Raw genomic sequence first — 22,979 nt, 5'->3', positions numbered from 1 at the left:
GAGAATGAACAATAGTGTGTGTGTGTGTGTGTGTGTGTATGACTGATACAATGCGACAAACATAACAAAAAACAGTTTAACTATTGTGACCTTTTATATAAGCGACAGCCATTTTGTTTTTTTATTACTTAATTTCATCTCTTATGACTCCTATCATGTAGTTGGTTGACCTGTGCAGCACTTTAACTGCATAGTCCCCGATAACAGTGTTAGCTCCGCCCACTGACTTTTATGGTACAGAGCAGACAGATTTTTAGCAAGAGTTTTCTATTTCTGATACTTTTGGAGACCTAATTTTTCTCTTTTTTTAATTAAGGACAAATAAAAAGATGCTTCTCTAAATTATTTTTTTTATTTTTATTTTTATTTTTCGTAGTAGGTGTCCGAATAAAATTAGTATCACGTGCAAAAGAAACGTGGGTCTCTAGCACTTAAACTGGCTTGTTTTGTATATTTTTATTTGGATAATTATCTAGATTATTTATTTAGTTGTTGCACATTGATCTTGCCGCATAACACAAGAGCTGAATGAAGTATTTCATTGACGTGAATGGGTTTCTATCATCCAATTAAAACGACCCTCAGGTAGGCCAGAGATCCCGCCCACAGTCAGTCTCTGCGCTCCGATTGGCTGTTTCGAACAGCGCTCTCCATTAAATACACAGCTGGAAAAACAGAGGAGAGAACGTGAGTAACTCTCGATAATCGAAGCTCCAACCGAAAACTTCCAGTGAGTCAAACGAGCATCTACTACCAACTGCGACGCTGAGGTTCTAAGCGAAGTACTGCTCACTCACGGTGCTGCTGGTGAGTTTATTTGATCTCTTTTCGAGTGAAAGGGATACGGTTGGCGAAGATGATGGAACTGTCGCCTGTGTGAAAGTTTCCTCGCGAGGAAGCCTCGTGGAGACTTCTAAGCATCTGGAATACTGAGGAGGAGTTGAAAGCTAAGCTAAAGTTTGTGTTGGGTTTACCATGATGTTGAGACGCGTTTGTCTCTATATATTGCTTTGTGTCCACACAAAATGGAGCATTCGAGGAGTTTGGTACAGTACTGGAACTTTTGAAGGGGTCTATCTAGTTTTATTCCAATAAATATGAAGGTTCACTTCCTAACTGACTAAGCGCTAAAAATGACTGACTGTTTAAAGGAAGAATGCTCTGTTTAAATCTAATTTCCATCCACATTTCCCTGCCGTCTCCGTTATCCAACGGCAGCCTCGCTGTTTGTTTCTGACACGTCTTTACTTGCTTCTGTTGAGTCTGAGCTGCTGTTTGAAGCGTGTACATATTTATCCCTGGTTGAATGGCAGCTAGGGAAAAAATGGGTAAGAGTAGTTTACTAGTACATGTTTAATATGTTGCCAGTCTCTGCTGAGCTATTCTATAATTTCCAGTCTGGAATTGTAATCATGTAAGATGTTTTTTTTTTTTTTTTAATTAAAGTCCACAGTGGCTGGTATGTTTCTTCCTGCGGCTGCACTTATGGATCCAGAACAATGAAGATGGGCTGTTCTTTACATGGATAAAGTGCTGTTGTTGTGTGACAATCCTGGTTTCCTGTTTGAGGAAAGAGGATGAAGTAAGGATCGACAGGTGTTTCCTGCAAAGAGGTTGTCTTCAGGGAAATGCTAGACACGCAATATAATCTAGAGCCTCAGGCTGCATGTTTAGTGTCGCATATTGAATGTGAATTTGGTCATTATATTCTGCTGTGCTGGCCCAGGGACATGGGGCACATCTAGAAGTTGCAGGACTCTAGATGTTCACTTACTAATCTGTCTGTCATTGAACCACCCAGACGTCTGTCCCTCATTCGTCCATCCAGATTATTATTATTCCTTCTCCTGTCTGTCTATCGTCCCACCTTCCATTTATGCTTCATCCGTCAGTCCATCCATCAGCTGAAAGCTGCTTTCTGTATTTCTTTGATTCAACATTAAATTCTAAGCTACAGATATATATGGAAGTTTGAGACTGGAAATGTATAGAAATCCTGTTTTTGGTGGCCTCCATGTCTCTACATGGAACAGGTTTGTTCATTCATCTGTACTTGTCAAAAGGCCTGCAACTAACAATTAATAATCAAGTATTCTATAGATTATTCTGATGATCAATGGGATTTTAAAAAAAGCCACATTCTGCGTATCTTTTATTGAAACTTATCTGGTGCAGTATAACAATTATTTTAAAACATCAAAATGAAGAAATCTATTCCATGTTTTTAAAAAAAACGGTGCTAGGGAAGGTGACTTTGTGTTTAAAATGTGGCAACGCAACATTCCTTCAGTGAACTCTTCAGCATTCTGTAGCAAATGATTCATTTGTAGCTAAAAATGAATGCCTCTGGCATCAACATGTGGAAAGCTCAGCCCTTTCTGCTTGACTTAACATCAGTGCAGTTGCTTTTTATATCTTAAGTGCAAAATGTATATTTTGGTGGGGGTTTTTTTATTACTACCGAGTGTGTTACACGTTCACAAAATTGCCTTTTTTGAGTCTGTACTCCTGGTGACTATTATTCAATTACTAATCAAGCTGGTTATTTCGATGAAAGTAGGGTGTTGCATTTTAGGCAAAAAAAAAAAGTTTTTCTTTAAGAATTAAATCAAACATTTGCATCTGAATGCATTTCTGATATTCAAAAAAAGATGTTTTAGTGGTTAAATAAGAAAATCAGCACAGTTTTTATTCATCAGATTAATGTTCAGAATCAATTGATTAATTGCAGCCCAATTCCAAATGGGTCGGTTCTAAAGTTACACCTTTAACCTCAAACCGTGTCGGCCAATTTGTGCTTTTAAATGTGATAAACATGTCAGTAGAGTACTGCAGCACTGCCCCGTAACCACCAGTTTCTGCACACTGTTGGTCAGCTGGCTGAAATGAGGCTACCAAGATGTTTAAATGATCACACAAAGCACAGAGTTTGGGTATTTGGATGCACTTCTGTTCACAAACAACACAGAAGTACCAGCTTTATCAGACTGATGGCTGCACAGCGCTGGCTGCTGACTTTACCTGCAATAACTAGACAGCTTGTCTTCTCTTTAATGCAATGCTTTGACAAAACATGGACAGAAAACTGTTGGTTGGAGATCAAAACAGAAATGACGAGTTTTGAAGGAAACAGCCTTGAGAGGATCTGGGTACCGCTGCACATTATTCCTGGGTTTTCACTGTAGCAGCAACGTGGAAACTGATAAGAGTTTGGCAGAACAACACATTCTTAGTTGGTTAAAGGACTTGGAGTTTTCTTTTTTGTTATCAGAAATTGCTCCGTGTTCCTCCTCCAGATCAGATTCTGTACAGTGAGTCACTGTTTGAGACAAAGCTGCCTCTGGTCGCCTCTTCATAATAAATGAGTAGGAACCTCATTTCCATCAATCTTCATAATCGCCATCTGCTTGATCTTTGGCATCGGGCTTCACATGTAGGACCTCCCAAAGCTACAACACACACGTACACACACTGACCATTAATGCGTCCCCCACCACCACTGTCCTCCTGAGGCTGAAATCCCAAATAAATGAGGGGTAATCCCAGATTTCATTATCATCCCATTGTGTCGGCTGACTGTTGCAGCCCATATGTTCAAGTTTAACTCATTAATTTGTCTTTGTCTCATTTGGTGCTGCTTCTTAAGGGTTTGATGTGTGGAGCTTCCGTGAGCAGTTTCAGCTTCGAGTATAAATCGTATCATCTAAAGACTCATCGCAGATTCTTCTGACAGGAAATCCATAACTATTTGTTCGGTGGCACTTCCAGTATTCATCTATGGCTTTTTCTTTAATCTGATTTGATTTAGCAAAGTTGCGTTTATATTCCAGTCCTGTTAAACTGGAATTATGTCACTGAACAATATTTCAGTTAAAGTTATCTCACAGCTCTGTTTTTCATTGACCATTTAATTGTATAGTTTGAAAATAACTTGGCTTAACTGCACCAAATCTGAAAACTTGCTTTTCAGTTAAAACGTTTGGGGGCTAGGATGAGGTGAGGGTTTTTATTTATTCATTTGTTTATTTATTTTTGTATCCAATTGGTTTGTTTTGCTACACTGCATCACACAATACTAATGGTGCAAACCACACAGAAAACGACATGCTGTAGAGGATCGTGGAGCGGCGTGTTGTCTTATTACAAGCTTATTCACGTAATTTTAGTTGCGTATAATATTTAATAGAAAAAGTGAAATTGTGCTTCTTTTAATTATTTATTTCTGACATTAGCAGAACATCGACAAAGATTAAATTGTCATTTGTCACGGAAACACAGCTATTGTCACGTGTTGTCAGTTTCTGTTAGTATAGTCCGTAAGGCCCGTCATGGTAACAAATTCTCCCAGAAATAAGTGCAATAAACAGTAATATTGTTTTGAAACCATTTTCTAGTAATGTATTGATGATGCAAGCTGTCCATCTCAAGGACTTAAACTTTAATTCTGTATGGAGCACTGAAATTAGAAGACATTTTGAATATGTTTAAATGAAACCTAAAAACTGTAAATGGGGAAAATAAAAACCACAAACTACCAAAAGCAAAAATAAAATGGATTATTTCGTTTCCCTTTGGGATTGATGAAGCATTGTTGAGTTTGTGAAGTCTCCCAACAGTTGCCCATTAAAAATATAATCATCTGCAACTTTTTATAAATTGATATTTTTCTCTTCAGGAATTTTATTACAATTTTTTATTTTTTTTTTTTAAGGCACTGTGCAGGTGGCCTAAATGACATACAATACGTTTCTCTGTTTCTCCAGTGAATGAGTCATTTGAATGTTTGGCTCTGGAACTTTGAGCCAATTCCTGATAGCTGCATGCAAACATTTGATTCAAATTTCTGCTATTTTCAGGAGCTCCTCTGTTACTGAGAACTAGGATTTACCACCAGTCTCTTCTGTGACGGTGCCTTTTTTTAATATTCTCCGGTTTCTGCTCACTGACCTACAGTTTTCCATTTTCCAAAACAAATTAAGGTAAAGGTTAAATCCTCCCTACAAAAGAAGTGCCTATGACTCCTCTGAGGATTTGATTAGATGTAGTTTGTGTTCACCTTAATAAAGCTGGTAACTTGGCAACACCGGGACTATTTGTTTGAACATTTGATTACTAGCAGAGCTCTGGCCTACTTGAACAACATTTACATTGGGTCTCTTCACCTGAAGCGGCCATGAAGGGATAAAGTAGCTTTTTTTAATTAACGAAAGACAAATGTTGCGTTGATTTGCAAACTTTCTGCTTCCTTACAGGATATGTTTGAGTTCCCAGTTTTGTGTTCCCGTTCATCTTAAAACACACAAGATGATGCACTTTGCTCTCTCTCATATATATGGACAAACAGAACCAACCAGCTGAAGTAATGCCGGTGGAAAGATAAACGCTAGCAGTTGTTGAGCCATTTGTTGCAATGTTACAAATGTCCGTCCTGCTGTCTCTGTGGGATTTCGGAGCAGAAACAGTTCATGGCAAATCCTCCCGGGCCTGTTGCACTCTGAAACATCCCATAACTTGTGAAAATGTTTGGTGTAAAAGTCAGGTTTTGCAACCAGGTGTCCATGACAACCCAATGTGCAAAGTCAGGCTCTGTTGAGAGCTCACCGGTTTACAGGCCTCTAAGTGACGATTCTAACTTGAAACAAAGCTAACTCTGTTCTAACTGGATGTGTTTGGTAGTTCACTTAAAAAAAAAAAAAATGTAGAAAATGTTTTTTTTTGTTTTTGTTTTTTTTTTTTTGTCTGAAACCCAACAGCTTTCATGTCTGAAGCTATAACCGATTCAGTCATCTGTTTGTGTGTTGACTTATTCTCAAACTTGTTTGTGCAGGACGCTGTTTACAAGGCCGTCTCTGGTGGGTTTTACTCCACACCAGCATGTCTGGAGTCAGCCTCGTTGGCACCGAGAGATTTTAATATCCAGGAGCTGACTGTGATGTAAAGCAAGCTGTGGATTAGTGTCATCAAATCAAAATCGGATCGGCAGGTGGGGCCCACTCATTCAAGCCTTTAAGATGGGCTTTACTCATAACGTCCCACCTCTAAGGAGAGGAAGGTTGAGTCCAGTAGATTTAATCCTCTCAAAGTTCTATTAAAAACTCCAAGTAGACATGTAAACACCTGGGGGCTAAATAACTTTATAGAGTAATTGAAGCTGAGCCGTTCAGTTCAGGGACATTATTTCCTTCCTGAATGAATGAGTTTCCTCGTGGACACAGTGCAGCCAGGCCCCATCTGCAATAAAAAGGAGCAGGCCTGGCTCTAAACGACCGCTGCTCTGATCGAGTAATTAAGTCCAGACACAAAGGGCTCAGCAGGAAGGAGTCGAATAGAGAAGGAGCTGCTATTGTCTAGGGACCAGTTTGGTCCAGCAGGACCCCTCTGGACTCTAACAAAGGGGGTTTATTGGCCCAATGCCACTAAACAGGGATGTCGCTCAGTTATTGTGTCGCCTCAAGTTATTAATCGAAAAGAAAATCGTTGTGTTCACAATGAACTGATTAAATCCAACGTTGGAAATAGGCCTGTGAAGCTCATGTGAATGAGCAATTAATTTGGAAAAACTACGACGGAGTATTAGGGCCACGCTAAGAGGTTTTAAAAAATGAATAACAAAATCGAAGTAATACAAGAATAAAGTCGTATTGCAAGACATATTGCGACTCTATTTTTACTTCTATTACAACTTCTCATAATATGATTTCATGAAATATTGACTTTATTGAATTACAACTTTCTTCTCATATTTTTTCGTTTTATAAATTCTTATGGTATTACGACTTTACACTTGTAGTATTTCTATTTTATTCTCATCTGATTTCTCGTAATCATATTAAGACTTTATTCTCAAAATATTGACTTCATTTTTATATTATGCCTTTGACTTCTCGAAATGTATTCAGTTCTCAGATTATGGCGACTTATTCTTTTGACTTTTTTTTCTCGTGATTTCGGACATAAACCGAGATACAACTTTACACATCGACTTTAATCTTGTAATTTTATTTATTTTTACTTAGCATGGCCTTAATACTCTGTCATAAAAAAGCAGTAAGTGACTTAAGGAAATTTGCTCTAATTTTTGCTTCCTACTTTAGGCTCACGCTTGCATAACACATGACGTCATACGTAACGCGCTGATAATTCAAGTGTTTACCGATAAAATAAAAATCCCTGCAGGGATGAAAAGCCTCAGGTGCAGGCTTGCGTTGGCAGATCAAAAGTTCGTCACCGCCTGAACCTTCACTTATTACGTAATGCCCCGCTTCTGCGTTTCTGCACGAGCGCCTGCATGCTTCAGCGCAGCGCCGCGGGCTCCCTGAGCGCGCCACGTGCGGTGTGTTTTGGTGACGGAGCGTCGTGGATGTGCTTTGCTGTCTGGAATAGCCCCAATCCTCTTAAATGATTATTGGCTACGACTAGAGAGCAGTGCAACGTATGCGCGTGTGAAGTGGGAACGCACAAACGTCTTCACCCCCCACTGAATGCTAACGAGCACAGACGGGATCTAAGTTTAGTTCAGGCTGCAGGGGAAACCGGGGCTTGTCCTGCTTACTCTACTGCAAACTTAGAACTGTTCAGTCTGAAAATGTCTGTAATTTCACTCCCAGAGTGAACTACAACTTCCTCCCCCTAAACCTGACTCTGGTTGTTCTCTGGCAGGTTTGTCTGCCTATTTCACTCCACAAACCCTTCTTCTTTAGGAATGTGGTGTTATCTGGTTTGTGAATGTTCCAACCTGCCCTTGATCACTTTTCTTCTTTCTTACCCAAGCATTGCTGTTTCATTTCTTCCTAATTTATTCTCTGGACAAAGCGCCGGTCTCAAGGTACATAACTATATATATGCTGGTGAGTTGTACAGAGGTATGCCACGATTTCAAATGATTGTGGATTCAAAACCAATAATTTCAAAGTCCTTGTAATGAGATGCCAGGGAGAGTGTTGGCTTCACGTTTCGTCTTGTCGGATGACAGAGGAAACCAGATTGACAGGGAGTGGGATAATCAGCTTCCATTCCAGCCACATTGTGAAACATTGTTGCTGACATGGGGGAAATAAAATAGGATGAGCTGTTTAGAGAAGTTAAATGATTAACTGGATTTTATCTGTCTTGTGTTACAAATTGAGTTGTATAAAACTAAAAAGAACTTTATCTTTTACCCCTATTGCTAATTGAGCGTTTATGAGCCCAGCCTCAGTCTAACCCCACTGGTTATCTTTTGTGCTCGACTTAAGCCGTAACTGCTGAATAGAAAGGGTGGGGGTGTCATGGGAAATCACTTTTGAGTGTCAAAAGGGAAATAAAGCGATCACTGACATGTTCGTCAAATGACCGTTGAAGAATGTGCGTGGTAGGTCTCCATGTCGATCCATGCCCTTTCTGGGGTACCATTCTCAGCTCCGGCAGCATAATAAAACCCTTTTTTTTCTTTCTTTTTTTTTTGTCTCCTCTCTTGGCTTCAGTTCTCCCACCCTCCTCTGCGCTTGACATTTGACCGCGTGTGTGGGCCCCTTTCATGCTCCAGATGCACACAACTGGAGTTCTTGCCAAAGATTCGTCCTCTTTTCTGTCGTTGAGCGGTCACCGCCTCATGAAAGCCTGCACAGCGTTCTGGATTCTTCTGTTGGAACTCTAAAGGTCTTTCTATCACTGCAAACCCTGAGGTGGTTTCCAGAGATTTATCTGGCATTATTATCATCAGTAGCTGTTTCCATTACAAATGTGTGCAAGTCCATTTTCTGCAAATGTCGGGGAAAACAGAATTGTGCAATTGCTGTGTTTCCGTTTAGTAGGAAATTAAATGGAAATCAAACTTGAATGAGCGTGCTCACACGATGAGCCATTAAAAATCATGGCAGGGACGGATGTAAACATTTACAAGAGTTTTTAATCATCAGCCATGGTGCTAGCGCCCATCAGCTGTGTTGTTCAGACATTGGAGTGACAAACCCCTTGTACTTGGGGAGCTTGCATATGCAGCATTTTAAGAAAATTGTTTTACTGAAGACTCAAAACTTTTTATGAACTGAGATTTCTGGTGGAGCTAGATGTATAGCCCGGCAGGGAAAAAAACATAATCCTCCTCCTACTTCCTGTTGTCTTCATCGTTTTTGCCAGTAGTATCATCCGGCTATTGGTCACATGATTCGTGCAGGAATAAAGTCTTTCCATTGCAGTTTTGCAAAATACATATTTTTCAATATGGCCAAAAAGCCACCTCATCCTAAAACGTCTTATCGAAAGCAAATGTAAACAAATTTATCCTAGTAATTTCAATTTGCCACAATTCTGCGGGTGATGGAAATGCAACTAATGTGGCTGAAAACTTAAGTCAGCTTGCCTTATTTGAGCGGTGAATCTCAAACAAGCCTGCGGTCATTAGAGCAGATTTAAACAGCTGTGGCAAAGCAAACACCTCACTCACTCGTAGGACGTCACGTGTGCTTGCCCTTTTGCGCCTCAAGTTTGCTCGTTCTGCAACAGCTTTGTTTGACCCCTCGGTCTAGACCGAGTTCAAACCGGGAGGTGTGGTGGGGTCTAAGAGGAAGCAGCAGTAAATCACCTCCTCTACTCCATCTCTTTCCGTTTCATTGCGTCCCGATCGGGGAGTTCCTGGGTCAGAGATGAGATTGGTTTAGAAGACAATGGCTGCTTTGTGAGAGGGTCCCACTGTGATGGGTTTGGTGGGGGGCACATAGATGGTCAGGGCTTAGTGAAGCGTAGCCACTTCATTAGTCAGGGTTCTCCTAGCGCACCTCCTCCTTTCATCCCTTTCTCTCTCTCTCTCTCTCTCTCTCCCTCCGTCCCGTCATTCCCTCGCTGGCATTCTCTCCACCCAGTCGTGGAAGCAGAGGCAGGAGCTGCTCTGGCTGAACATATCTGAACACTGTGCAGGGACCCGACTCAGTTAGTCCACCGTGAGTCCAATGGGCTGACGGGAGTTGGACACTGGACAGGTTTCTTCAGTACTTTGAGTCGTTTCTGTTCCGCGGTAAGTGAGACGATGTCAGACTCTCTCGCCTACTTGCATCATCTCTCGTCTGGATGTATCACTCCCTGTTGTTTAGATTAGTTTTAACTTTATCAGTCCTGTCACTCTGTGCTTTAGTAGAAAACATGTTATCTGAATGCAGCACAAGAGTTTTTGCTGCTGATACTCATAAATCTGGGGTGAAAGCAGATCGTGGAGAGGGGGTTGGTATTCCAGGACTATTGTCTCAGCTGTGTTGACCAAATCACCTCTGTTATTAGGATCTGTGTGCTCGTGATTGCTTCCCCACACCCAGTCCCTCCGTGTCAAACACTCTCCCCACTGGGAGTAAGACTGGTGTGGGAAAACTGGAGAAACCAGCTGTGTCACTTCCTTTGAGAAAAGTTTGAAGGTTCAGTAAAAACAGACGCTCCTTACACACTTTGATGTAATGAATCATTCTAGTTACTAATTATTCAGAGTTAATGAGATGATTTTTGAACACTTTAAACACATCTGGGATTCTAGAAGAAGGTAACCGGTTTCCCTGATCGGTACATTTACATAGAATAATAATTGGAATGATCACTCTGCTTGATCATAACCTCCTGAATGATTAATGTGGCAGATGGCAGCTTCATAGTTTGGCATGGACTTCTACTGAATGCTTACTGCTCACAGATAAAAGTTTTATTTTTTCTCTCTTTGAGATCTGATACAGCCGGCTATGTGTTGAAACATTTTAATAAGTAACTTCCTTCCTGGTCATTCATTGATTTAAACAAATGTGCTCATTCATATCCTTTGGCCTCATTACAAAAACAAATTGATACATGCACAAACTCAGTTTTCCAAGTCAAGCTTATTTTTATATGAAAAATAATCTTATTGAGGAATTTTCACTTTTGAAAGTGGAATGTACAAAACGGAGTACTCTGTTCTTTTTTTTTTTTATCAAAGGTGTTTTTTTTTTTTCATTAATTAATTTTCGTTGTAAACAGGACTATAAACACCCAGTGATTTTTGTCTCGAGCACATTTTGCCACAGCCTTTATGATAAACTGAACTAAATAATGCAAGATGTTTGAACGTTCGCCTTTGAGAATACACACAAAAAAAAAAAAAAAATCCAGACAAATATGTTAGAAAACGATCGGCAATTGGGACGTATTGTTTGCAGATGTTGCGTTTCGGTTGTATGATGACTTGTAGCTCCCTCTTCTGTAGAAATCAGACTTGATTATTTCAATGTCAACAGGAGAAACGTTTTGCAAAAAACCTAACTTTTTTTTTTTAAAATCTACATTTTGTGGATCTCAATCAATTTCAACGTGACTGTTTTAGCTGGAAAGTTTGGACACAGTTTGATTCTTCCTGTTTTGTAGCTGCTGGTGGAAAAGAAGATTTTTCCAGTGTATTATAAGCCTGGTGGGCCACCAGACTTTACTTGTGCCCACCAGGCTTAGAATTGTTTTATTTAAGTTGGACTTTAACACCTTTTAGCAGGTGTTGGGTTTTGTTGACAATGTCTTCCAATAATGCATAGTGACCTAGTGATATCTTCAAATTTCCTGTGGACATCAGACTAACCTGCTAAGACCATCAGTCTTAGCAGGTTCTCTGGGGGAAACTCTGCCCTGAAGATTTGTTTTTCATCTCGACAGAATGAAGAAGTGAACTTCTGGCGAACGCAATCATGGCTGTCCAGACTGGCATTCAGGTAAGAGTCTGCTTATTTCCGTCAAAGGTTCAGCTTACGGACCACAAACTGTCGCATTAGTAAAGAAGAAAAAAAATCTATTTATTCATAAACTCTCTGGGTTTTTCAGTTCAGATCATCGCAGTTATCCAGACGAATTAAGCAGCTGCTTTGAGCCCACCTGTGTCCCAGCATGCCATGCTGCTGTTGTTGTTGTGCATGTCTGGCGTTCCTAAGCTCCCAGCCTTTAGTCGTCTCCCCCCTCTACATCTTGCAGGGAGTGGGCGGAATGCTCCTCACTTTTTCCCTTTCCCCTCCCAGCGATGAATCGCAAGTTGTTCCCAAACCCAGAACAACAAGCAGATCGAGTTACAGCCTTGTCCCTGTTCGACACCTCCTCGACCGGCGCGCTCCTCTCATCTGCTCTGGAAAAAACCAGGGCTTTCTCATTCCCACCACAGTTGGATTGTGGGAATGTAAAATATGCTTCCCAAGTGTTGATGGCATAACATGTGGCGGGAAGGGCCGGATGTCCTGCAGCTTTAAACGCAGCAGAACATGGATCCTATAGATCATCTTACAGTCTCTGTGGATGAAATGGCATTGGCTTTGATTTTACTAATCATTATTCTGTTTTTTTTTTTTGTTTTTTTTTAAAGTGAGGTGAGCGTAGAAGGTGGCTGAACGTTTCGGTCGTTCTGGGTCTGGAAGGTGAGCTGTGAGGGTGCAGTGATGCTGCAGCCTCACTGCGCATGTAGAGCACAGTCAGATCAGATATCTGCTCAGCCGTGCTGAACATGCATGCATTCATGGAAGTATAACTACAATCTGTAAAGGGAAGAACGACTGCAGAATCCACTGGAAGCTTTAGTTTGGGTTCCGTTTGGCGTTTCCAAACATTAAAACCTTTATAATGATGCAATGTAAAGGGATTTGACCCAGTGAAATTCAAAGCTTTACAAGAAATGTCTTTGTCTGTAATGAGCATTTTAGTACGCAGTGTGAAAAGGACTAAAGTAAACAGCTCAGGCTTAGTTTAAAGGTCAGTTAGCAGGTCATGGGAGGAAACCAGCTTGAAAATTGTGACTTTGCTACTTTTGAAGCAGATTGTTTGGAGATGGAATATTTATGTCACATTGAAAAATGTAACTGATTGTTGTTACTGCAGTTCAGATGACTCTGACATGCAGCAGGGGGAGGAGCTTATGAGAAACTTTTTTTTTTTCTCATGTTTTTATTTTCCATCTGATTGGCTGGTTTCCCTTTAGAAAGTTTTGATGTGCTTAGCTTGAGCCACTTAGGATTAAACCACCTTTAATTGGTAATTAAAGGTGGGGAATGTTTCAGGATCTGGGGCGTTTGTGTTCTGGATTACGAGTCCACATTCCTGTACCCAGTGAGATTAACTCAGACCGGCTCTGTTCCACAGGCATTTAGATTCAGTACTAAGCTGTTCTCACTTTCACTGAGAGTATCTGTAGAGTTGTCACAAGTTGGATTTTTTCCATCTTATTTTCTTCTTTGAAATAACGTGACTGACGCACACTCAGACCATCCTTTTTGACCTTTGTGTTTGTTTGCAACCTAAAAATGTTAACACACCCATTCTGGATCTAGAAATAAACAACTAAAATATTATCCCAAACAGATCATTCAATCATTCTCAGTTTTAAAAGCGACTAAAAGATTTTGCCGTCTGTCCTGTAATTTCTACAGCAGGGAAAGCAGGAAGTTGCAGATTACTGATCCAAACCCCGAGAGTTGTCCCTTTCCCCTTTTACTTTTATTTGTTTTATTTTTTTTCCCCACGTCTCCTAAATGTCTCAACAGTCTGGCCCATCTAATTATTAAAAACAAGCTTTGAAAAAGTAGCGGAAAAAGGTTTACTTTCTAGGGTGAAAGCATTCTCTGTACTCTTGAGTTGCAACAAGTTCTCTTAAGCGTCATTGTGGAGGACAAACTGAGGTTAAATCCATCATATCGACCTCAAAGTTCTGCTCCACTGAGGCCCGAGTCGCTCCCAGTCCAGCGATCTGGAACAGAACAATCTGCAGCAGTTCGCCACGTCGGTGTAGAACGCCACGACTGTTCCTCTGCCCACAAGGCTTCCTGTTTGTCGTCCGGGGCGACGCCATGAATTCGCCGCCTTGTTCCACAGCACAGCAATCCATTGAGCTGCGCGTCTCGGCAGCGCCTGGTCACATGCGAACGACACCAAGATTAAAGGCCGCATCCGAAGCAGATGTCAACAAACTGCATGGCAGGAAGAGGGAGCGGTCCATCAACAGCTGGTTACGTAACATGTGGAGATATCGGAGTGGACATCTGCAGCTGATTAGGTTTACCCCCTCGGACTGCCTGGAAACTGGAAAATCAGCCAGCGCTTGGGAATGTGGAGGTCCCCTGCTTCTCAGACTGACTTTTACGACTGTGTATTGTGGTCATTGAGGGGGGAGGTAAGGAAGGACCAGGAAATTTGAGCTCCAGAGGTAAAAAAAAAAAAAAAAAAATTCTAGAAACCCAACTTTTAAGATGAATCTCAGAAAAATTCTAGGAAATCCATGGAAATCAGAAAATTTTCAAAAGTAGAAAAATTTGACTCAGACATTTTCTGGGGGAAAAAAAAAAGTTTTAGGAGTTTTTTGGGGGGCAGAAATAGATGTATATTTTTTCTCTTCCTGTAACTACAATGAACCTAATACACTGACGGAGTTGAACGTAAAGCACTTTTTAAAATTTTTTATTTATTTTGTTCAGAGCCATAAAACAGAACTCCCCACTGCCCCCACATACACTTGGTCTCCCTGTGTGACAGACTTTGAGTGACCAGATGAGGATGCTGACTGGGTGAGGCAGTGTGTGACAGCAGGCATGGATCTGATTGGACATTGGCTTCAGGCACAAAGGAGCACATGTTGGGAAAATACAGCAGCATTGGATATTTTTATTTTTATTTTTTTCAGACTAGAAGCACAATAACATGAAGCTATGCAGAAAACTTATTGCTAATAGATGGATTTGTGGCTTTAAGATGGAGTAACCACGGTTACTAGGTCAGGTTGGTGCATAGATTCTTCAGTAGAGCTTACATGCAGCACGGTGTGACGGCTTCACTCTGCATGGGTAGCTCACTAAATATGATCCATTAGTGTTTCCTCACACAAGGTGGAGAAAAATGACTGTCATTTGGGATTTCTTCCTAAAGAAAGTTAACATTTTATTTCAATATTTTGTGGTGCTGTTCCAATAATAAAACTGACCATATAAACATTGTTTCATTTTTAGGTAACTGCATGGCTGTGACAGCAATCATCTCCCCACAGATAATAATGGAACTTTTTTACAAGAGTGACATTTAAGTCGCATAATTAAGAGACTTGTATCACTAAACTGCACACAGGAACTGTTTTTAATCATATTTTCAAATTGATATTCTTATTGAGCGAACTGTGGCGAAAACTGTAAAAAATAACAATCTTAACGTTTTTTTTTTTTTGTTTTTTTTTTTATGTCCCTGAATTTGTCAACCAATCAAAATTCTGATGAAAAAGATATGTATCAAGGCAAGAAATGCTTACTTGTAATGCTGCATTAGGAACAAAATACCATGAACTGACTTTTTGTTCTATGTGAAAATTATGCCTTAGATTAAAAATGGCTGATTACTAATGGGAAGAAAGAGGTATTGAAATAACATTCAGCTGCATTTATCTACAGTTTTTGTCATGTTTGTGTTCCCACAGAAAAATTTGGACCACAAAAAAAGTTTGACTTTAACTTTATTCTTCTTCTTGGATACCAACTTTTCTAAGTTCCTGTATTTGCCAGCTGCGCTATAAGGCTAACAAACGCAAACTTAATTTCCACCAAAACCTTTTGTCTGTAAAATGACCTCTTTAGACTTAAGGTGTTTTTACTTGTATGTTTTTTTTTTTTTGTTCCAGCTCAGTTGATTTTATTTTGTTCTCCAGGTTTGGTTCAGCGAGAAGTTCGACGCCCCCCTGCTGAGTCCCAGGTGCCCCCGCAGCCCATTGGCTCAGCGGCACGGCCCCGGCCTCTCCAACGTTTTCCAGTATGACCAGTGGCTGGCGGTCCGCCACGAGGCCACGCTGGTCCCAATGCAGGAGGACCTGGCCATCTGGCTCAGCGGCATGTTGGGTGGGTTTAACTTCCACACCAGCTTCTCCTCACACTCTGGATTGTTTTTGTTTATTCTAACTGTAGATGTTTTGACACTGCAAGGTTTGATCCAAACAGTTTTCCATCTGCCTTCAACAGTAGTTGTGTGTGTGTGTGTGTGTGTGTTGCCCGTCAACAGTTCCCCCAGAGGCCAGGAACGTACCGATGAACTATCGATGTGGCTCTCGTATGTAATCAGATTTCGATGCTTCCGTTTTCACGCGCCTCTTGGGGAAACTGCAGAGCGGAACAGAATCCCCTCAGTTTCTCCGCTGCTGCCTTTATATGGAGGCCCATTGTCCGTGTGGCACAATGGAGCAGTGAGGAACCCGAAACTGACTCTATTGTTGCTGAATCAGGGTTTCACAGCCCTGTGTTTGGCTGCTAACGAAGAATGTGGGCAGGTACTCGGCGCTCAACGCGAGTTGGCGCTCCAGTGGACAGGATGGCCTGCATTTCAGGTTTTTAGACGTTTTGAACGGCGAATCAACAGGTGGGATCAACGGGATATAGTTTCTAGCCCTGAGGCTGAGCCCTTTGTCGGGTGGAAGTCGACTTTTACAGAGAAATCTTTGTCACTTAGTGCGGCCGTATTGTTCCCGCCGGCTTTGATTTACAGCTGAGGGAGCGTGGGAGCGCCTTGGAGGAGGAAACGCTGGCGTTTAATGTGGCCTCTTGTTCAGGAACATGCAGAGAAAGGAAGATGTTCCTCTTGTTTGTGTCTTTGAACCTTCCTGTGGTTTTTCCAGGAGAGGAGGTGAGAGCCGAACTGTTCATGGAGGAGCTGGATAACGGCGTGAAGCTCTGCCAGCTGATCGGCGCCCTGCAGACCAAGGTCGCCCAGACCTGCCCCACAGCCCCACCTAAGGTATGACATGGAAAGGCGACAAATGTTTTCTGGGATGTTCCACTTCCACATAAGTTTGACGTGCCACTTCCCGTCCAGCTCTTCCCAACCAGGAAGGTGGCCTGTAAGCGTGACGCCTCCCCGGGTTCTTTCTTCGCCCGGGACAACACAGCCAACTTCCTGGCCTGGTGCCGGCACGTCGGCGTGGACGACACCTACCTGTTTGAGTCAGAGGGCCTCGGTAAAGACCAGAGCACATCCAACCAGACGACTAAACTCTCATTTCTTTTGGGAGTTTTAGACAAACGTTCAGGTTTAATGTCTAATCATTCCAACTCAGGAAGGTTTCATCCTGGATTCCTGCAGACATGACCTCTGAGGTTGACCTTTGAAATGACCTGCCCACTCGATTTGGTGAAATATTAAAACTAGTTGAGTCGTTTATAAAGAAAGTTGGGTAACTTATTAAAATGCAGCTGTAAAGAAAAGGTTCAAGTTAGAGGCTAAATGAAGCTCTAATCTTTAACATTAGTCACAGATTAAAAACCTTTTTGTTAGATTCATTAAACGTAACAGAAGTTACAGTGAAAATCCAAAACTTTTACTAGAAGCTTCATTTATCAGTTTATTTAAACGTTCACTGCTTTGCGGAAATACTTTTGCCACAAAGTTTAAAGTGGGGTTTTTATATGCAAGACCAACAGGAAGTAATGCTTGATTGCCAAGTGAAAATGTCGGCTATCATATCACACTTCTGATGTAGCATTGAGGAGCGAATGGGATCAAACGCAGCAGAGTCCAGTTAAGCTGGACCTTCTAGTGGCTTAACGGGAGCAATCATTCAAACAACTGCTGTCTCCAGTAATTAAGAAACTCAATTAAAATCGCATCTGAATAAGTTTGTTCATGCAATAAGTTTATAAACACGCTGCGCAATCATCCTCCAGTTACTTCCTGTCTTCTTCTTCTTCTTTGTGGTTGGCGCCACTGGCAACATCTGGCTGCTGATCATGTGACTTGTATGATGTGGGGGGGGAAAAAGAGTATTTCCATAGCAGTTTTGCAAACTAAACTAATTTTGAAATTCTGTATTTATATGGTCAATGGAAATGTGGCTAGTGATGTATATATAAAAGAAAAATGATGCATAGCCTGGTGGGTGGGGCAGTAAAGGCTTATGAAATACTTTAGAAAGCCCTGATCTGATTTAAAAAGAAAAGGAAAGAAAAAAAGATTTTTAGCATGTTTTGTGATCCTGATTGTTTGTCTGTCGCCTCTTGCTGACGGCTGTTTTCTCTGCTCCAGTGCTGCACAAGGAGCCTCGGCAGGTGTGCCTGTGTCTGCTGGAGGTCGGCCGGATCGTCTCCAGGTGCGTCGGCCCCTCTGAACGTAGAGCCTTTGATTCTCTCACTTCGGCGCCACCTAGTCCTGACTCGTCTCTGCCTGTCCCAGATACGGGGTGGAGCCGCCCGTGTTGGTGAAGCTGGAGAAGGAAATCGAGCTGGAGGAGACGCTGCTGATGACGGAAGAGCCTCCCGCCGCGGTGAAAACCTTCAGCGTGTGCTGCCAGCACGGGGCGCTCTACCAGCCGGAGGTGAGATCAGGCCCTGGTTTCCCCTGACGACGGCAGCCGACCCACGTGACGCCCCGCCGGCACTCTGACTCAGTCGCACGTGCAGAGCCACGTCGTCACACACATGCGGGCGCAGACGTTGAAACGCTCCTGAAGGGGGGGCTGTGGAGCCGGTTGGATGGGTTTATGTATTTAGTCTGGTTCAGTGGATCAAAGTGCAGCAGCAACAGTCGGGGGGTGTTGATCGTTTTCCTCCCAGAGGAGACGGCCGCTCTAAAAATAACCAGACAGTGAAGCAGGAAATGGCTTGGATTAAAAACGGACACAGTTGGATTAATCATATTCCCTAATGCATCTGGCTTTAAACTGAGCTGTTCATAATTTTTAAAGGTTTTTTTTCCCCTCCCTAAAGTATTTATTTCCTATTAACTTTTGCACATTTTTGTCAGGTTTCAATCTCAAACTTTAATGGATTTTCTGTGCTAAAGCGATCAAGACCCAACAAGTGGCCTAAACCGATTGGTCAATCAAGGAGAGGATTATTCATAAGAGCTGAGAGGCCTGATGGAACTGGAGGAGCTGCAGAGATCCACATTATGCCCCCCACAAATCATTTATAGAGAAATATATTAAAAGAAAAGCAAAGTCATTTTTTTGGCAGCTGGCCAGAAAGCAAGAGATTCACCAAACCTGTGAATAAAGATGCAATTTTTATTATTATTTTTTTTAATCAATTTTTAACCAACAGTGACATATTTGACAAGGCGACGACATTATGGGATATAACGAGGGGAATAGTGGACATTATTCACATTAGCTCCGTTTTCATGTTCCGCTAATATCGAAAAACCAACAACAATTTCACAATTAAGGTGATTCCATTAAATTAAAATCACACACAAATAAGTTTGCTACCATAAGTCAGTAAAAAGTAGCTACGCTGCACCGAGATCCTCCCACTGCTTCCTGTCGTCTTCATGGTTTGCTCCAGTGGCAACATCCGGTTCCTGAACATGTGACTTGTGTGATGTGAAAAAAGTGTTTCCATGGCAGTTTTGTGAAATAAACCAATTTGGGTGTGTTTAAAAAAAAAAACCAAACAAAAAAAAAAACTCCTTAAATTTCATATAGTACAATTCTATGATTAGCAGAAACACAGCTATTGTCCTGAGATTCGTTCCAACACTGACCATTGAACATCCATCCATATCGACTGGAGCGTTCTTCGAGGATCAGCGGTTTAAATACCGACGTTAAACTGTTTCTGTGTACGTCAAAGATGATAAATGTATCTGCTGGTTTGTTCCTGCAGGAGCTCAGCGTGGATGACCCGCCCTGTAACTGCTCCAACAAGGTGTCCATAGAGTACCTGTCAGAGGGACGCTACAGACTGGGCGATAAGACCATCTTCATCAGAGTGAGTATCTCCGTCTGTCCGTCCCGGTCAGTTTGAACTCGGCTCTGAGTGTTTGGGTTGTTGTCAGAGATTAGCTGCTAGCTGTTGTGTCCTGGCAGCCGAGCACATCGCCACAGGCCGTGGCTGGACACATGTAAGCTCATTAGCCAATAGCAGCGGATGGTGATTACATCACAACTCTGCTGCTATTCAGGGCATAACGCCTCAGTGCAGACGGGTTAATCTGCTATTTCGGGAGCTGAAGTGAAACGGTCACTGCTTGCCTGAAAGCTCATGGTGTGAACGTTAGGATGATGTGGGAATGTTTGTTCCGTCAGATGCTGCACGGCAAACACGTGATGGTACGAGTCGGCGGGGGCTGGGACACCCTGAGGGGCTTCCTGACAAAGTACGACCCTCTGCGGGAGCTGCAGTTCACCACACTGGAGCAGAAGATCCTGGCCTTCCAGAAGGGCCCACCTGGTTTGGGCGGTCACCGTGCCAACAACGCTCCACCTCATATGGACCCTCTTGCTGCAGTTAATGGCCTCATCTCCTCCTCTGCTTCCTCCTCTTCCTCCTGCTCTTCATCAGCATCTGCACCCCCTGTAGGACAGAGCTGCCGCTCATGCATCCCCTCCCCTGCCTGCACCCCCATCCTGGCGAGGAAAGGTTCTGCTGCTGTACTGAAGAAAGACCTCCAGATGGTGCCGTCCTCCCCCAGGAAGCCCACCCAACTCCCCCTACCTTTCCCCACCAAAGGCTTCTCTTCTCTGCCCTCCTCACCTGTGAGCAGCTCTAGCAGGCGGGCCCCCAGCCCGGGCAGTCACCACAGAGCCCTGACTCCAACAGCTCCCCCTGTGGAGCCAAGCTCCGCCTCAAAGCTAAAGCCCCGCCCACATGGTCCTACCGGCCAACCCAGGAGCCCGGTCTGTCCTGAGCCTTCCTCCAAATGCCCCAAACCTTCCAGCCCATGTACCTCTCCCACTACTGCACACATGTCCCGTCCCACCACCGTATCTGCCCCCAAAGACGTTAAGCCTTCCTCGGGCGCCAGCCAGCGCTCCCGCCTTGCACAGAGGCGCCCCGGCTCTCCGGCGTCACGCCTCCGTCTGGAGACGATCAGGAAGGCCAGGTTAGCCACAAGGACTGTGCCGGTACAAAAACCGGTACCTCGGCAGTCCCCGACCCCCTGCTCCCAGGTTGGCTCCTCCCGTGCCCCGACCCCCTGCTCCCAGGTTGGCTCCTCCCGTGCCCCGACCCCCTGCTCCCAGGTTGGCTCCTCCCGTGCCCCGACCCCCTGCTCCCAGGTTGGCTCCTCCCGTGCCCCGACCCCCTGCTCCCAGGTTGGCTCCTCCCGTGCCCCGACCCCCTGCTCCCAGGTTGGCTCCTCCCGTGCCCCGAACCCCTGCTCCCAGGTTGGCTCCTCCCCTGCCCTGACCCCCTGCTCCCAGGTTGGCTCCTCCCCTGCCCTGACCCCCTGCTCCCAGGTTGGCTCCTCCCGTGCCCCGACCCCCTGCTCCCAGGCCGTGTCCCCAGCAACAGTAACTTCTATCTGCTCCATGTCAAAGGTTAAAATCAAGGTGGCCTCTGCCATCCCTGGGCCGGTCCCAAGTTTTGCCTCCTCTTCCTCTAAAGGTAATCAGAAGGCCCCACCCACATCACAGAGGACTGTGAGAAAACCAGCAGCTCCAGGGAACCCCAGCACAAAGACGATACTGAAGTCTGATGCAACGGCAACTCAAACCACAACCTCTCAGAGAAACCCAGTGAAAGCTGCAGAGAAGATCCCACAGAGCAAGGCCAGGAGTGACAAGCCGTACTTTGAAATGACCACTAGGAGGAAGCAGAGAGCCTGAAACGGCGCCCTCTAAAGACTTCATGAAACCAGCAGCAGCAGTTGTTGGTGCTCAGACTTTATTGATATCATCTCTAATCCTTGTCTCTGATCATGTCTGTAATTTTGTTTTTGATTTATTCTTTTTAATGTTTATTTAATAGTCTTTAATTTGTTTTTTTATCTAACTGTGGTCTCTTTAGAGATCAGATTTACTTTAATAAACTCAAACTTGCACAATGTTTACATTTAATTCTGATAAGATTTAAATCATAAATGGTTTTAGAGGGAAATTATGTTCAACATGCTACATGAAACCTTTTAGACCCAACTCATGAATATAGTTGGTTTAAGATGAGTTTTACATAAACTTCTGTCTTTCCTTAGCAGGTTACCAAAGTTGGGGGGAAAAAAAAACAACTAGGAATCATGCTTGAATTATATTTATATTTTTCTGAGATTCCAGTTTCAGCTTGTGAAAACGACCGGTTGTCAGGCCACCTAAAAAGTAATCAACGCCTCAGTTTCTCCACATTTTGTCTCAACCTAATTGCAAAATTAACAATTTTTCATATTCGGCTTCAACTCTAACTCGTCTGTTTGCCCTGTTGCTGTTACAGAAAAACCTTCCCACAGGGTGAAGCTGCCACTGCCATGCTTCACAATATGGGGTGGTATTTACCAGATGGTGCCTTTTTTTTATTTTTTATTTTTATTTTTATTTTTTTTGTACTCTGGGTCAAGGCTGCAACATAATGTGGAGCGTTAGCTGTAAATACTTTCTGGATGTTCTGAACACCAGATCCTGTTACTGGAGGTTGTTACTGCAGACTCCTTCCTGTCTTGTGCCTTTAAACTGAAATCCTGCGTTCCTTCGCTACATCGAGCAGTTAACACACTTTGAACACACTGTGTGTGACTTTTGCTTATTGAAAGAAACTACTGATCAGATGCCTTTTTTTTCTTTCTTTCTCCTGAATCAAACACTGAGCAAACAGCATTTAGACCAGAATCTACTTTGTGGAACTTTTCCTTTTTTTTTGTGGTCTAAAATTCTAGGTTTTTTAAATATTTTTTGTGTGTTTTATCAAAATTTATTTCTTGGCACTTTATAGAGAACTTATGTTGAATGTCTGTTTTTGTCTGACTAATAAATGGATGTTGGTTTTAGATCATTGACTGTTTTGTTGCTTCTCAAACTGAGAACTTTGACATGAGATTTAGAATAACGATAAACTCGGCTTTCTACAATTGGGTCATAGAAAGCTGAAGAGTTTGACCTTTACAGGTGATCATTTTTAAGCAAAATATATTAAATTCCGATTTTCTTTTACCTAATGCGCCCTGTATCTGATCACTTCATGACAGTCTGAACAGCACAGGTCGGATTCTTTTCGAATGCGACCCAGGCTACTTGGGTATCCGGTTTAAATGCGACCTCTTCATCCGAACTGAACGTCACTGATACCGGACAAATC

The 22,979-nt window shown here is 42.8% G+C and overlaps 1 protein-coding gene across 2 annotated transcripts; it reads left to right on the top strand.

Annotated features, from left to right (window-relative positions):
* Window positions 1-597: 597 nt before the first annotated feature.
* gas2l3 (growth arrest-specific 2 like 3) lies at window positions 598-22,673 on the top strand. 2 transcript variants are annotated; one of them, XM_044107936.1, is made up of 10 exons: window positions 667-807; window positions 9,840-9,991; window positions 11,635-11,690; window positions 15,641-15,827; window positions 16,598-16,716; window positions 16,795-16,936; window positions 18,001-18,064; window positions 18,148-18,289; window positions 19,581-19,685; window positions 20,003-22,673. In XM_044107936.1, the coding sequence occupies exons 3-10, from the start codon at window positions 11,667-11,669 to the stop codon at window positions 21,521-21,523; spliced, it is 2,304 nt and encodes a 767-aa protein (XP_043963871.1). In that variant the 5' UTR covers window positions 667-807; window positions 9,840-9,991; window positions 11,635-11,666; the 3' UTR covers window positions 21,524-22,673. The 2 variants fall into 2 exon arrangements, with proteins under 2 accessions (XP_043963872.1, XP_043963871.1); XM_044107937.1 differs by lacking the exon at window positions 9,840-9,991 and having other exon boundaries at window positions 598-807.
* Window positions 22,674-22,979: the final 306 nt, after the last annotated feature.

The sequence above is a fragment of the Gambusia affinis genome, linkage group LG23, assembly GCF_019740435.1.
Source record: "Gambusia affinis linkage group LG23, SWU_Gaff_1.0, whole genome shotgun sequence".
In the NCBI taxonomy this organism is placed as follows: Eukaryota; Metazoa; Chordata; class Actinopteri; order Cyprinodontiformes; family Poeciliidae; genus Gambusia; species Gambusia affinis.
The sequence above is the reverse complement of the archived record's forward strand: the minus strand, read 5'-3'. Positions and strand labels throughout refer to the sequence as shown.